General features: G+C 33.7%; 1 protein-coding gene across 1 annotated transcript in view; it reads left to right on the forward strand.

Annotated features, from left to right (window-relative positions):
• LOC137625702 (monocarboxylate transporter 2-like) overlaps positions 1 to 16,824 on the forward strand; it is a 23,548-nt gene extending 6,724 nt beyond the window's left edge. Inside the window, exons 2-7 of the mRNA XM_068356606.1 lie at positions 8,259 to 8,680; positions 9,360 to 9,529; positions 10,359 to 10,502; positions 10,960 to 11,575; positions 11,708 to 11,928; positions 16,374 to 16,824. Coding sequence (XP_068212707.1) covers positions 8,283 to 8,680; positions 9,360 to 9,529; positions 10,359 to 10,502; positions 10,960 to 11,575; positions 11,708 to 11,928; positions 16,374 to 16,507 — 1,683 coding nt within the window. The 5' untranslated portion in view covers positions 8,259 to 8,282 and the 3' untranslated portion in view covers positions 16,508 to 16,824. The remainder of the gene's footprint in view (positions 1 to 8,258; positions 8,681 to 9,359; positions 9,530 to 10,358; positions 10,503 to 10,959; positions 11,576 to 11,707; positions 11,929 to 16,373) is intronic.
• The last annotated feature ends 676 nt before the right edge of the window (positions 16,825 to 17,500 follow it).

Below are 17,500 nucleotides of genomic sequence, written 5' to 3' on the forward strand. Positions count from 1 at the left end.
GGATAAACAACATTGGTGACAACACATAACCTTGGGGTATTCCGCTGTTCACTGGAAATTCATTTGATAGGACTCCACTAACATTAACTTTGCACTTGCTATGCTCTTGAACAGACTTGATCAAATTAACATATTTATGAGAAATTCCATAATAACGCAGGAATCTCCCCAAAATTGGCCAGTGCACACTATCAAAGGCTTTTTTCATAGTCCACAAATGCCTTCAAGAATGGATTTCTATATTATACACATTGACATATAACATTATATATATATATATATATATATATATATATATATATATATATATATATACATAAATATATATTATATATATATATATATATATATATATATATATATATATATATATATATATATACATATATACATACATATGGATGAAAATAAAAACAACACCGTGCTAAAATAGAAATAAATTACTACATCATATTGGGATCAACCCCTAATCTCTTCAAATGAGGATGAGTAGTTAAATTGGCCAAGCCTAGTCCTTATGGAAGCAAGACCCTGTTGCTAGTGCCCATAAGCAAGGTGATCAAAGTGTCCTTAAGGACTGGACAATCCACAGAAACCAAACGTGAACCAATTACTGTACCGCAGAGTCTATCTTATTACAGTCATCACTTAAACCCCCAAAATGATAGATCCTTATAATACATTCAACAGGCTTCGAAAAACACAAGCAGTCAAAGAGAATCTTGCTATTGCATGCTAAGAACAATGTTGCATTAGTCTCCCAGCGGAACTTTCCACTGGCGTATACAGTCTGGGCTTCATTCAGAACCGTGTAATCTAAAATAGCATGCTAGACGGGAGTGGCTACGTCTCTAGTGTCGTTTTCATGTTACAACCTCTTTTCTTTTAACTAATTGGTAGTCCTGTTCTCTAATTCCATAAGCAAGTTTATTAGAGACAAGTGTAGGCTGGGAGGTAAAGCGTGGAGCTGGTTGTGCCTGAATGGACGAAGTAATTTGCTGTTTAACTCAAGGGATAGTTCTAGTATCCAGGAAGCGTGTTACAACCTCTTTTCTTTTAACTAATTGGTAGTCGTGCGCTCTAATCTCATAAGCAAGTTTATTAGAGACAAGTGCAGGTTGGGAGGTAAAGGGTGGAGCTGGTTGTGCCTGAATGGACGGAGTAATTTGGTGTTTAATTCCAGGAAGCGTCACTAGGGGGCCGTGCATAGCTGGTTGTGCCTGAATGGACGGAGTAATTTGGGTGTTTAACTCAAGGGATAGTTCTAGTATCCAGGAAGCGTCGCTAGGGGGCCGTGCTTATTACAGGGGAGCGGTGCATTGTGGGTAGGGCTTGGAGCGTGATTATTGCTTGGAGACTATATTCAATTCTTTTTAGCGAGGCAGATTTGCACCGACTCGCAGGGGTGCCCTTTTTAGCTCGGGAAATTTTCCTGGTCGCTGATTGGTTGGACAAGATCATTCTAACAAATCAGATAGCAGGAAAGTTTTCAGAGCTAAAAAAGGGCACCGCTGCGAGTCGGTGCAAATGCGCCTCATTAAAAAAAATTGAGTATAGTCCACGGGGTGGGAGGAGTGGGTTGTTATTACAGTTTTTATTCTTTACAAATAGCTTTTACAATTACAATTACAGAACATTTTTTTGTAGCCTTTCTATGAACTTTATTATGTGATAATGATTTTCAAATTCATTCCCAATCCTGGCTAAGCCCACAGATTCTTAGGATGGATGATGAGTCCTTGATTACCCGCGAAGGATGCTCATCCCAGATATATATATATATATATATATATATATATATATATATATATATATATATATATATATATATATATATATATATATATGTATGTATATATATATATATATATATATATATGTATGTATATATATATATATCTATATATATATATATATATATATATATATATATATATATATATATATATATATATATATATATATATATGTATGTATATATATATATCTATATATATATATATATATATATATATATATATATATATATATATATATATGTATGTATATATATATATATCTATATATATATATATATATATATATATATATATATATCTATATATAGATATATATATATATATATATATATATATATATCTATATATCTATATAGATATATATATATATATATATATATATATATATATATATATATATATAAATATATATAGATATATATAGATATATATAGATATATATATATATATATATATATATATATATATATATTTATATGTATATATATAGATATATATATATTAATATAGATATATCTATATATATATATATATATATATATATATATATATATATACATATATATAAATATAAATATATATATATATGTATAGATATATATATCTATATATATAGATATATATATCTATCTATATATATATATAGATATATATATATATATATATAGATATATATATATCTATATCTATATCTATATAGATATATATAGATATAGATATATATAAAGAAAAAAATTTATTGATACAGAGAAAGGTTTACTGCACAGGAGAATCATTGCAGTAAAAGCAAAGGACAAATACACCAACGATTTTACATTTTTTCCCTTTAATTTCCTCGCTGAATTAAAGGTTAAGGTTAAGGTTAAAGGTGTCTGGTTTCAGTTCCAGTTTCATCAGAATAGATACTCACCAGAACGTCAGCCGGGGAAACCAAACTCCCTACTGTGGCGCCATACCACAATAGTGGCCTATACAGTAAACAGCTTAAACTCACGGTCCCGGGTGGGGGGATCGATCTGCTGCCATGCGAATGCTAGGCAAACACGTTTAAAAGTTTTAAAGGTCGCTCATGAATGGCAGAGGCAAGGGACAGTGACATTGCCCTAGCAATCAGGACAATGCCCTAGAGACTAATCATATATTATACGATTAGTGCCCAAGCCTCCTCTCCACCCAAGCTAGGACCAGGGAGGGCCAGGCAGTGGCTGCTGATGACTCAGCAGATAGACCTATAGGCTTCTCCAAACCCCCCCCCCCTCCTCACAACCTTAGCTCACAAGGATGGTAAGGTTGCAGACACTAACGAGTCTGAGCGGGACTCGAACCCCCGACCGGCAAACACCAGGCAGAAACGTTACCAATCAGGCCACAACAACCACTGTACTAGCCAGTAATAAAATGGACGTACTTTCCGCTTGTATGTAAATCTACACTTTAAAAAATCCATGATTATAATTGGAAATTCTCCTTAAAAAATAATACTGTCCTCAGCTGCATTTCAGTAAAATACAGACGACCGTGAATATTACCTTAATCATTATCTTTTGCGGGTTGGTAACCATAATATCACTCCTTAACGTCACTATATCGAGGCTGAACTGGAACATGAAATCGATCTTCCAGTGGAAGAACAGGTAACTGAGCCCGGTCTTCCACAAAGAGGAGGAGAAGAGGATGCAGAGGAAGAAAAGGAGGAGGAGTAGGAAGAGAAGGAGGAGGAGGAGTTAGAAGAAAAAGTGGCTACTCTTGAAGAACATCGGTCTGAAGACGATTCAAAGGCATAAAGAAGTGATAAAAAGCTCTCAAAGAAAAAGAGGAGAAGAAGAAAGCTCTCAAAGAAAGAGACCAGTAATGGTGAAGTCTCTAAGGAAGAGACCAGTAATGGTAAAGTCTCTAAGGAAGAGACCAGTAATGGAGAAGTCTCTAAGGAAGAGACCAGTAATGGTGAAGTCTCTAAGGAAGAGACCAGTAATGGTAAAGTCTCTAAGGAAGAGACCAGTAATGGAGAAGTCTCTAAGGAAGAGACCAGTAATGGCGAAGTCTCTAAGGAAGAGACCAGTAATGGTGAAGTCTCTAAGGAAGAGACCAGTAATGGTGAAGTCTCTAAGGAAGAGACCAGTAATGGTGAAGTTACCAGACATTATTGTTTCTAATGTAAATTTTTAAGAGTGCAGCTTATTATTATACAAATTCATGTTTTTGTTATCGTCATTATTATCAATTGGGAGTAGATACAAAGTTGCCCGACTGTACTCTCAAGCAAGAGAACTCTTATCCAAGACAGTGGAAGACCATTATTATTATTATATTATTATTATTATTATTATTATTATTATTATTATCATTATTACTTGCTAAGCTACAAACCTAGTTGGAAAAGCAGGATGCTATAAGCCCACGGGCTCAAAAAGGGAAAATAGTCCAGTGAGGAAAGGAAACAAGGAAAAATATACGATTTTAAGAACAGTGACATTAAAATAAATATTTCCTTTATAAACTATAAAAACTTTAACAAAACCAGAGGAAGAGTAAGATAGATTAGTGTGCCTGAGTGTACTCTCAAGCAAGAGAACTCTAATCCAAGACAGTGGAAGACCATTATTATTATTATTATTATTATTATTATTACTTCCTAAGCTACAACCCTAGTTGGAAAAGCAGGATGCTATAAGCCCAGGGGCTCAAAAGGGGAAAATAGCCCAATGGGAAAGGAAACAAGGAAAAATATACGATTTAAAGAACAGTGACATTAAAATAAATATTTCCTATATAGACTATAAAAACTTTAACAAAACAAGAGGAAGAGAAATAAGATAGATTAGTGTGCCTGAATGTACTATCAAGCAAGAGAACTCTTATCCTAGACAATGGAAGACCATTATTATTATTATTATTATTATTATTATTACTTGCTAAGCTACAACCCTAGTTGGAAAAGCAGGATGCTATAAGCCCAGGGGCTCAAAAAGGGAAAATAGCCCAGTGGGGAAAGGAAACAAGGAAAAATATACGATTTTAAGAACAGTAACATTAAAGTAAATATTTCCTATATAGACTATAAAAACTTTAACAAAACAAGAGGAAGAGAAATAAGATAGATTAGTGTGCTTGAGTGTACTCTCAAGCAAGAGAGCTCTTATCCAAGACAGTGGAAGACTATTATTATTAGCCTTATTAGTAATAGCAGTTACAGCAACAAAGGCAGATTACATCCACCCATTAAGAATGAGACACTTAAATGATTCTAACGACCTCCCCCCTCCCCCCCCCCCCTGCTCTTCCAAACAGGCTGTTTATAGACACTCAAAGTTGGTCGAAGTGGAGCCATAAAAACAGACTTACGAACTCATAAACAACATTTGTTGACAAACATCCCGGGGGGGGGGGAGGAGGGGGGAGGTCAGAGATAGGCTCATTTGGTGGTCAATTGGATTAGGGTTATAGGAGGGTAGGGGGTTATAGGGGTAGGAGGAGGGGGGGAGGGAGGCAGAGGGGGTAGGCTGATAATGGTTATGATAATGATTATATCTATTGTGGTGTCGACAATTATTATTATTATTATTATTATTATCATTATTATTATTATTAATATAAATATTATTATTATAATTATTAAATAAATATTATTATTATTATTATTATTATTATTATTTATATAAATATTATTATTATTATTATTATTATTATTTATATAAATATTATTATTATTATTATTATTATATTATTATTGTTATTATCATTATTATTATTATCAATATTATTATTATCATTATTATTATTATTATTATTATCAATATTGATATAAATATTATTTGTATTATTATTATCAATATTAATATAAATATTATTATTATTATTATTATTATTATTATTATTATTATTATTATCATTATTATCAATATCAATATAAATATTATTATTATTATTATTATTATTACTATTATCAATTATTATTATCATCATCATAAGTTAAGCTACAGCACTAATTGGAAAGGCAAGATGCTATAAACCTAAGGGCTCTAACATGGAAAAATAGTCCAGTGGTGGAAAAGCAACAAGAAAATAAAAACAAGAAAAAAATAAACGATCAAAATAGAATATACTAAGAATAGTAACAACATTAAATTAGATCTTTCATTTAAAAACTATAAAACTAAAAAAAAACACAGGCAGAAGAGAAATAAGCTAACCAGCGTGACCGAGTGTACCCTCAAGCAAGAGAACTCTAACCAAAGACAGTGAAAGGCCATGGTAAAGAGGCTATGGCACTAGCGTGCCCGAGTGTACCCTCAAGCAAGAGAACTCTAACCAAAGACAGTGAAAGGCCATGGTAGAGAGGCTATGGCACTAGCGTGCCCGAGTGTACCCTCAAGCAAGAGAACTCTAACCAAAGACAGTGAAAGGCCATGGTAGAGAGGCTATGGCACTAGCGTGCCCGAGTGTACCCTCAAGCAAGAGAACTCTAACCAAAGACAGTGAAAGGCCATGGTAGAGAGGCTATGGCACTAGCGAGCCCGAGTGTAGCCTCAAGCAAGAGAACTCTAACCAAAGACAGTGAAAGGCCTTGGTAGAGAGGCTATGGCACTAGTGTGCCCGAATGTACCCTCAAGCAAGAGAACTCTAACCAAAGACAGTGAAAGGCCATGGTAGAGAGGCTATGGCACTAGCGTGCCCGAGTGTACCCTCAAGCAAGAGAACTCTAACAAAAGACAGTGAAAGGCCATGGTAGAGAGGCTATAGAACTAGCGTGCCCGAGTGTACCCTCAAGCAAGAGAAATCTAACCAAAGACAGTGAAAGGCCATGGTAGAGAGGCTATGGCACTAGCGTGCCCGGGTGTACCCTCAAGCAAGAGAACTCTAACCAAAGACAGTGAAAGGCCATGGTAGAGAGGCATTGGCACTAGCGTGCCCGAGTGTACCCTCAAGCAAGAGAACTCTAACCAAAGACAGTGAAAGGCCATGGTAGAGAGGCATTGGCACTAGCGTGCCCGAGTGTACCCTCAAGCAAGAGAACTCTAACCAAAGACAGTGAAAGGCCTTGGTAGAGAGGCTATGGCACTAGCGTGCCCGTGCGTACCCTCAAGCAAGAGAACTCTAACCAAAGACAGTGAAAGGCCATGGTACAGAGGCTATGGCACTACCCAAGACTAGAGAACAATGGTTTGACTTAGGAGTATCCTTCTCCAAGAAGAGCTGCTCGCCATAGCTAAAGAGTTTCTTCTATCCTTACCATGAGGAAAATGATGGGTTTCAGTTATAAAGATATCTAAATAAACGTGATTCTATTCTTCTGTGATAGTAATAATAAGAATTAAAATAATGGTAATGATTATTATAGACCCACAGGCTATTTGGAACTTTCCAACCCTTAACCCCAAGGCGTTTTTTTTTTTTTTCAAGCACATTTTGCAATATATATTTTTTTAAAATGCTCTAACAGCCTTAATTTTCGTCATAGAGAGGTCAGGTTGGTCTCATTCTTTTGGAAAATGCCTGAAGTTTCTCATAAACTTATCAGAAATATGCAAAAAAAAATTGTAAATAGCAGTTTTTTTGCAAGGACGTACCGGTACGTCCATGGGGGTAAAGGGATGAGTTTTGTGAAACGTACTGGTACGTCCATTGGGGGTAAAAGGGATAGTAACAAGGCACTGACAAGGCAAATATACAGATAAAAAAATTATCTATAATTGAATGTATGAATTTGAAATTATATTTTGCCTCAAAACCCAGTAATTTCATAAATAAAAACTTAATAGAAATAACATTGAACAAAAACTAAATATTTGTTCTTTTTCAACAACCGGAAAATATATAGATTTAGTAGTTAAACGTATATATTTTTTAAACGTGCAATATTTGGATAAAGTGATTTCCTATTTTACCTTCAGTCAAGTAAAGATGGAAAAGAAATGATGTAATAACGAAAGTACAAAAATTTTTGGTCATTTATAATTGATTCTGGCTGACCCTGAATAGATTAATCTCCCAAAAAACTACCCAATATATTTCCCATTCAAAAAAAAAGAAAAAAAAAAAAAAAAAAAATTCATTGAAATCTAAAGAACAAAATTCTTATGTCATTCATAATTAACTCTAATAAGCCAACAAAACTATTAATGTCAAGATAGAAAAGAAATAGCGATGAAAAAGGCATTGAAAACCATAGTACAAAATTCTTGGTTCATTCATGATTGACTCTAGTAAGCCAAGAAAACCATCTAATATAAAGCTGAAAACAAAAAATAGTGACGAATAAGGCATTGAAAACTAAAACAAAACCCTTAGGTCATTTATAATTGACTAGTAAGCAAATTCATCTAAAATCAAGATAAAAAAAAGTGACGAAAAAGGCATTGAAAACTAAAAGAATTGAACCCTTAGGTCATTTATAATTGACCCTGGCTCAAGGGCAAGCCAAAAAAAAAAAAAAAAACTAATGCATGGATTTACTTTCAGAAATTCCCAGCTAGAAAACCAACCATGGACCCCGACCAGAGAAAATCAGCTCGATCCATTTTCGTTCAAGACAAGTCGAAGACCTCGCCGATGAACGACGCGTGGGGTATTCCGGACGTCAGGTTGAGCGAGGACAGACAAAGTAATTTCAGTTCAGCAGGTTCGTCACCTCTTCCCCCGCTTCGTTCCAACCGGAGCCTCGACAGGAGAACTCCTCTGCTCAACTTGAATCTTGTGGGGAAGAAGCCCTTGATCAGAAACCTAGGTAGTCAGGATGGCCTCAGCCAAGTATCATTGTCTCTGGCGTCCTTCCGGAAGGACTCCATCGACCCCCTGAGGAATAACCAGCCGCAGGTCATTGGGCTTGATCTCGAGGAATCCTTGGAATCAATTCCTGGCCCACCATCGGCGAAGGATCATGGGTAGGTAGGCGCTCCTTTCTGCATTGGTAGGTTTAAAGGTCATTCATGAATGGCAGAGGCAAGGCAAAGGCCAATGAACTAGAAATTGACTATATACAGTACATATAATCAGCTCCTAAGCCTCCTCTGCAAACTATGAACAGAGGGAGCCAGGAAGTGGCTGCTGATGACTCAGCACGTAGACCTATAGGCTCCCCCTTGCTCAATAGGATGGTGAAGTTACAGGCACTATTAGAATCTCAAAAGCTTGAGTGGGCCTAGAACCTTCGTCCAACCAACTGCTATGCAGAGACGTTTCAAATAGGCCACCACAACCATAATGATGCTTAAACATTTTTTTCGGCCATTTTTTGACATGGCTGAATATTAAATTCACTACCATCACTTTATCAAACTCATTTTAATTGGGTTCGAATCCAGTCATGAGTAAAGCGACATAAAATTTTACTCTTTGTAGAGTGAAATAGACGTTTAGAGTTATCACTCTCGTATTATTTAGTTAAAAGCCAGCCCCCACCCTTTTATACCTTACACCCACACATATTAATCCCCCTCACCTATACGTAAAACCGGCGGGCGATAAGTCCAAAGTGAACCACGGACCTATCAATCACGAATAGAGGGGTGTAAAATACAAACATATGACCAATTATATAAACTTTTTTTTTTCTTTCTACAGGTACGCGTGGTTGGTAGTCCTGTTGGTCTTTCTAATCAATACGATAACCGCGGGCTACGTAAAGAGCTTTGGGATTACATACAGTCTCATTCTGGATTACTTTCCTGATGCCACAGGCTCACAGTCAGGGTGGATCATAGGCTTATTAGTTGGATTCAGGGGGCTGTTGGGTAAGTCCTATTAGGCATCGAAATAAAGAATGCACTGTATATATATATATATATATATATATATATATATATATATATATATATATATATATATATATATATATATAAATACACTATATACGTTCGAATCCTAGCTTAAGTAGATGAATTTATCATATATGATTCCCTTGTAGGTTTTTTATTCAAAAGGTAGGGGAAATGTAATGTTGAAAAGTATTATTTAATATTTAAAAGAATATATATTATATATATTTATGTTTATATATATATATATATATATATATATATATATATATATATATATATATATATATATAATATATATATATATATAATATATATATATATATATATATAATATATATATATATATATATATATATATATATATATATATATATATAATATATATATAATATATATATAATATATATATATATATATATAATATATATATATATATATATATATATATATATATATATATATATAAATATATATATATATATATATATATATATATATATATATATATATATATAATATATATATATATATATAAATATATATATAAATATATAAATATAAATATAAATATATATATATATATATATATATATATATATATATATATATATATATATATATATATATATTTATATATATTGTATTTGTATAATGTTGTTGATATATAGTACAATAGAAATATAAGTATTTGCCTAACCACTTGGTCATTTCATTTGAGTTGAATCTTCTTTAAAGAGTTTTATACTGAACATAAAAAAAATAGAAAACAAATTCCCGAAGCTAATCCTCCATATCTCCTCAGCTCCGGCCATGGGCGCCCTAACTCTGATCGTCGGTCCTCGGAAGTGTGTCATCACTGGAGGGATCCTGTGTGTCACAGGATTCCTTCTGGCCGTTCCAGCCTACAACATCCCTTACCTGGCAGTGACCTTAGGGGGAGTGGTAGGTAAGTTCTTCTAAAACTAGTAGTTTCCTCTATTAGTATCAGAAATTTCAAATTTGTTAATCTTATAAATATTTATATTCACGTTTGGTTTTCCAGGCTTATATTGCTCTTATTCCTTACCAGTCTTTGGCTGTCCGTTTGTTCTTACACTGTTGAAAATTGCTCATAAAAACGCTAAAAGTCCTAGTATAAATGTTGCAATGGATTTACCGTTTTAAAAACGGATATATTGACATTAAGGAGGGATATCATGGCCACAAACCCGTGAAGATAATAAAGTAGGGTAGAAATTATGACGACTTGTATTTACTGAAATAAGGCCGAGAACAGTATAATTTTTACTGAGAATTTCCTATTAAAATCAAGTTTTTTTAACAGTATGTTCTACCTTTAGATTAAAAAAAGGCATCAGGCTGCCCAATGTTGTCTATCAGTTAACTTCCATGAATTGTTCCAGGCATAGGAATGTGTATGGTGGAGACCCCAGGCTTCCTCTTGGTTACGGATTATTTCGACAAGAAGCGCTCTCTAGCCAACGGCTTCCGAGCCGCTGGAAACCCGACTGGAGGGTTCTTGTTCTCTCCTCTGGTAGTCCTCGTGCAGCATCACTATGGTCTGCGAGGAACGTTCATCATCATCGCCGGAGTCATGCTCCAGCTACTGGTGGTTGGGATGCTCTTGCGACCGTTCAACGTTCATGAAAAGCTGGTCCAGGTAATGTACTGGAAGGAGAAGCAAAACGACTACGCTGTGACAGATATCCAAATCAAGAAAATGAGGCAAGTTGCTGTCGCTGCAGCCAAACCTGATGGCGAGAAGAGGAAGGCACTGGATTTCACATTCTTTAAGAACCCGGCGTACCTCGTGTACTTGTTCACCATGATGTGTTCGGCGGCTGCTCTGCCCAATGCCATCTTCTATGCGTCTCTCTACGGCAGGGCGATCGGCCTCACAGATATGGAGAACTCGGCCATCGCCTCTTATACTTCCTGCTGTGATATCATCTTCAGACTCCTCTGCGGAATCATTTTCAACAGAGAAAAGGCCAATAAGAGATATGGATTTATCAGTAGGTAAATATTCATAGCATTTTTTGATTCAGTGCCAAATCCATTATTCTTTGTTGACTAGAAAGGGGCTCCATATTCAATAAGGAAAAGGCAAAGCATTTTATATCACTTTTTTTTCCCCCATAATATTAACAGCTTACTAATCGGGGGCATCGGATGCCTCACTGTGCCATTATGTACAAACATGTGGCACCTGATGGTCTTCGCTACCATGTACTCCCTCTGCATGGCCTTCTACTGGACGCTCGTCAACGTTCTCCTGGCGGACCAATTCGGAGGGGAATCGATGGCCTCAACTTGGGGCTTCTTCAGGATGTTCCAAGGAATCTTCAACTTTGGATATCCATCTCTTTTGGGTAAGATAATATTACTTCTTCCCTACTGTTATCCCTACATTAAGGGGTCGGTTGCCTGATACGCCCTCTCAAATGCCTTCGATCAAGGGCATCCTTTGCCACCAAATCTCTTCTCTCTGCGGCATCCTTCACCTCAAGTCGTCATCTAATTATTTTCCTCCCTCCTTATCTTCATCCATCCTAAGCCCTCCTCACTCCCTCTCCACCATCCGTCCTTACCACGTGCCCAGACCATCTCAGTCGTGACACTTATCTAAGTAAACTTTACTTCACCTGCCATTCTTCTTATCTTATCATTTTCCAATCTTTCAAACAGTGATACTCCCATAATTCACCTTAGCATACTAGGAGTCTTCACTTTAGATGAGGTAGTTTACTAAAGTTAAGGATACTTGGGATCATTTGTAACCATTCTAATCTAAATTAAGATAACACTTGAATGTAAACAGGAGTGTAATTAAGCATGGTATTACAAATCTCAAAAATTGTTAAAAAGTATATAGTATAATGATTAGGAGACATTAGCTAGCAAATGAAGTGCAAGATAATGAAAGTTGATTAAGTTGGACAAAATACTTGCAACACACAGGGAACAACATTGTTTATCACTTATTTCTTGATCGTACTTCAGGTATTTTGTTTTATATATATATATATATATATATATATATATATATATATATATATACATACATACATACATACATATACATATATATATGTATATATATATATATATACATATATATATATATATATATATATATATATATATATATATATATATATATATATATATATATATATATATATATATATATATATATATATAGCACACGACCCTAAACAAAAAGCCCCATGATACACAAAGAAAATCAGATCTTTTACAACTATGAACTCATTCACACGCGAGATTGTATCGCAAAGAACGTACAAGTTTATCATCATGGTAATCGTGGATAACGCTACGAGGGTAAGAAAATATTATCGGTGACATGGGACTCACTTTGCACGAATTGTAATCCATTTTAGAGTCAAACCAGGAAATTTATTCAGTGACAACTATTCTAGAATTGGAATTCGTTAATCATTTAGGATTGTAGGATACCAAAAAATTGCATATTTTGTAACTTAGAATAGGACATTGGTTTCTTAATCCGAAAGAGAAAAATCTAAATATATCTCATTAATAGGGCTTGATAATCTCCCACATGTGTATGTATATATATATATATATATATATATATATATATATATGTATGTATATTATATATATATATATGTATATATTATATATACATATATATATATATATATATATATATATATATACAGTATATATATATATACTGTATATATATATATATATATATATATATATATATATATATATATATATACTGTATATATATATATATATATATATATATATATATATATATATATATACATACAGTATATATATATATATATATATATATATATATATATATATACACTATATATATATATACACTATATATATATATATATATATATATATATATATATATATATATATATATCGTGTGTGTGTGTGTGTGTGTGTGTGTGTATAGCAGTCTTTTTTGACAGGTCCCATACACTTATATCATGATATAGATTGGAAATCTGATTGAAAAAAAGTAAAACTCAAAATAAATGAAAAAGGTATCTATCCGTATTAGGAAATACAGTTTTTGGTTCAAAAACTGTGAATTATCAATAAAGATTAATCAAGATTAGAAATTATATTGAGAAACCTACAGATATAAAAGAAAAACGTTTTTTTTATCCGTATTAAAAAATTACTTTTATTTTTTTTTAAACTCAAATACAGATTTTAGTTTAAAAATCTAACAGTTTTTAATTAAAATTAATCATATTGAAAATTCATTAAAAAAAAAAAACTTCAAAATAAAAAAAGTATCTATTCATATAAAAAAAAACTAAAACGGTTTTTTTTTTGAGAAATTCAAAAACAGTTTTCAGTTTAAAAATATATGAATTATTTAAAATCAATCCTAGATTGAAAATTCAATTAAGACACCTTACAATAAAAAAAAAAGTATCTATCCACATTAAGATATTAACGCAACCCCCCCCCCCCCCCCCACCCCCCTGACGTCAACACCACACCAAAACAAGAGCAGTTTTCCCACAGGTATAAATTTCCCAACCCAATAAAATAAATCTCTGGATCTATGACCTTCGACTACGTCACACCCTCTCCCCCCACCCCCCCCCCCCCCTCCCTGACCCCCTCCCCCATCGATTTCCGCGAGTGTGGCGAATATCACGTGACCGCGAAGTATGGAATATTCCGCGGGTGCTGGAGGTGCTTCCGTCTACGCTAATATTCCTAAGAAACTCCGAAGGAAATCGATGGTTTTTGGGGGGTGGGGGGGGGGGCTGGGGGGGAGAGCTGGGGACGTTTAAAAGGAAGAGATTATGTCCTGAACTGACTTGATTAATGATAGTGGTTAGTGTGTGTTTCTGGGTTGTTTATTTTATTTTTCATGTCAGATTTGCAATCTGATATAGTTTGCTTCATTTCAGGTATGAATATGTATCTATATTTATTTATTCTTTTTATCTCACTTTGGATACAAGAATTTCTCTAGGTTGTCTTTTTTTTTACTTTATACATACATACATATATATATATATATATATATATATATATATATATATATATATATATATATATATATATATATATATATATATATATACTAACTATTGTGGTCTGGTATCACTGTTTGCCCGTCGGGCATGCTCGATCGTGTGGACAGGGCTTAATACTTTACCCTTTCACTATTAAGAAAATAATATCTTCCCCCAACTATTTTGCATTTAGCCAAAATGAGACCAGCACTCAACACATCTGCTAGAATAATAATGTTTTTCGCTGACCCTATCCCCTTTCCACAACATTTCTCACACCAACCATTTTCCCTTGTGGTAAAATAACTTTCCCTCTTTTCAATGAAGTAGTATTTCACTCCTGTAATTTCTCATGTCAACAAAATATTTTGCACTTACCATTTTCCTTTTAGATAAGATATCCCCTTAATTATTTCAAATTTTAGTCATCAATTAAATTCTTGTACTTTTGAGTTCCTTATATCAAATTTAGTATTTCCTTTTAACAAAATATTATTCCCTATATACAATTAACCATTTCAACAAACTATCTCTATGAAATTTTCCCTTTCAAGATAATTATCTCTCCTATCAAAATTATATTTCCCACTTACAATTTCCTCGTTCAACAAAGTGATATCTCCCACTTACAATTCCCTCGTTCAACAAAGTGATATCTCCCACTTAAAATTTCCTCGTTCAACAATATGATATCTCCCACTTACAATTTCCTCGTTCAATAAAATGATATCTCTAACAAGTTCCTCTTTATAACAAAATGATATCTCCCATTTACAATTTCCTCGTTCAACAAAGTGATATCTCCCACTTACAATTTCCTCGTTCAACAATATGATATCTCCCACTTACAATATCCTCGTTCAGCAAAAAGTGATATCTCCCACTTAAAATTTCCTCGTTCAACAATATGATATCTCCCACTTACAATTTCCTCGTTCAACAAAATTACATCTCCCACTTACAATTTCCTCGTTCAACAAAATTACATCTCCCACTTACAATTTCCTCGTTCAACAAAATTACATCTCCCACTTACAATTTCCTCGTTCAACAAAATCATATCTCAAACTTACAATTTCCTCGTTCAACAAAATTACATCTCCCACTTACAATTTCCTCGTTCAACAAAATTACATCTCCCACTTACAATTTCCTCGTTCAACAAAATTACATCTACTTACAATATAATTTTCCAAACAAAATAATATCTCCTTTTAGCAAAATATCTCCCACTTACAGTGTCATATGTTAATGAAATAATTCCCCTCATTTAAAATTTTCTCTATTGATAAAATGATATCTCCCACTTAAAATGTGATTCTTTTAACAAAAAGATATCTCCCACTTGCAATTTCCTTTGGTAATAAAATAACGTTTCCCAATTACAAATTTCCCTATTAACAAGGTAATATCTCTCACTCACAATTTCCTTATTTAACAAAATATCTCCCATTTGCAATTTCACCTTTTAACAAAATTATATTTCCGACTTACAATTTTCTTTGATCAAAATATCTCCCACTTATGATTATCAAAATAATATCTCCCACTTATGATATACTCTTTTATAAAAAGATACCTTCCACTTACAATTTCCTCATTTAGCAAAATTATATTCCATTAACAATTTCCTCTCCCACTTAAAATACCTCCTCGTAACGATATAATTTCCCGCACTGCAGTTCCCCCATTTAAAGAAAATAACGTCCATCACCTGCTCTTTCCCCTTTTAACAAAACAACGTCTCAATTTCGTTCCAGGACTGGCAATGGACGTGAGCGGAGGGGTGACACTCCCCTACATATTGATGGGATCCCTGTTGATATTGGCAGCTCTGATCTTTGCCTCTCAGCCTCTCGTTGCCAAACTTCCGGGATCAAAGGTTGTGTTGTAGTGACTCGCCTGTGGGGGTTTCCAGTTATTTTTACATCTTCCACAGGATTGTAATTTCATCTCTATGGGATTTTATCTATGTTTATATCTCTGTTTTGGTTGTAAATTTATCATCTCTCCAAGGGATTAGAATTTCATGTCAAGTTTTACTTCCTTCACTGGATTGTAATATCTCTAAGGGCTCTTAGCTTTGTTGACATCTCTGTGGGGTTGTAAATTTATCATCCTTTCAAGGAATTGCAATTTCATATAAAATTTTATTTCTTTAACAGGATTGTAATATCATCTCCGAGGGGTCTCAGCTTTGTTTACATCTTTGTGGGGTTATAAATTTATCTCTCAAGAAAATGCAATTTTATGTAAATTTGTAAGTCAATTTTTATGTCAATTTTTACTTCCTCCTCATGATTGCAATATAATCTCTAAGGGCTTTTAGCTTTGTTTACATCTCTGTGGAGTTGTAAATTTATCATCTCTCCAAGGGATTAGAATTTACATGTCAATTTTTACTTCCTCCAAAGGATTGTAATATCTCTAAGGGCTTTTAGCTTTGTGTACATCTTTGTGGAGTTATCTATTATATCTCAAGAAATTACAATTTTGTCAATGTTTACTTCCTCCAAGGGATTGTAATATTTCTAAGGCCGTTTAGCTTTGATTACATCTGTTTGGTTGTAAGTTTATTATTTGCCAAGAGATTGCAATTTTATGTCAATTTTCACTTCTTCCATAAGATTGCAATATCATCTCTAAGGGCTCTTAGCCTTGTTTGCATCTCTGTGGGGTTATAGATTTATTATCTCAAGAAACTGCAATCTTATCAATTTTCAATTCCTCCACATGATTGTAATATCATCTCCAAGGGCTCTTAGCTTTGTTTACATCTCTGTGGATTATAAATTCATCCCTCCAAGGGATTACAATTCTGTGTCACTTAGGAATTACAATTCAATAATAACACTAAGGGATTGTGAGCATCGCTCTATAAGGGATT

This window comes from Palaemon carinicauda, chromosome 32, assembly GCF_036898095.1.
Source record: "Palaemon carinicauda isolate YSFRI2023 chromosome 32, ASM3689809v2, whole genome shotgun sequence".
NCBI lineage: Eukaryota > Metazoa > Arthropoda > Malacostraca > Decapoda > Palaemonidae > Palaemon > Palaemon carinicauda.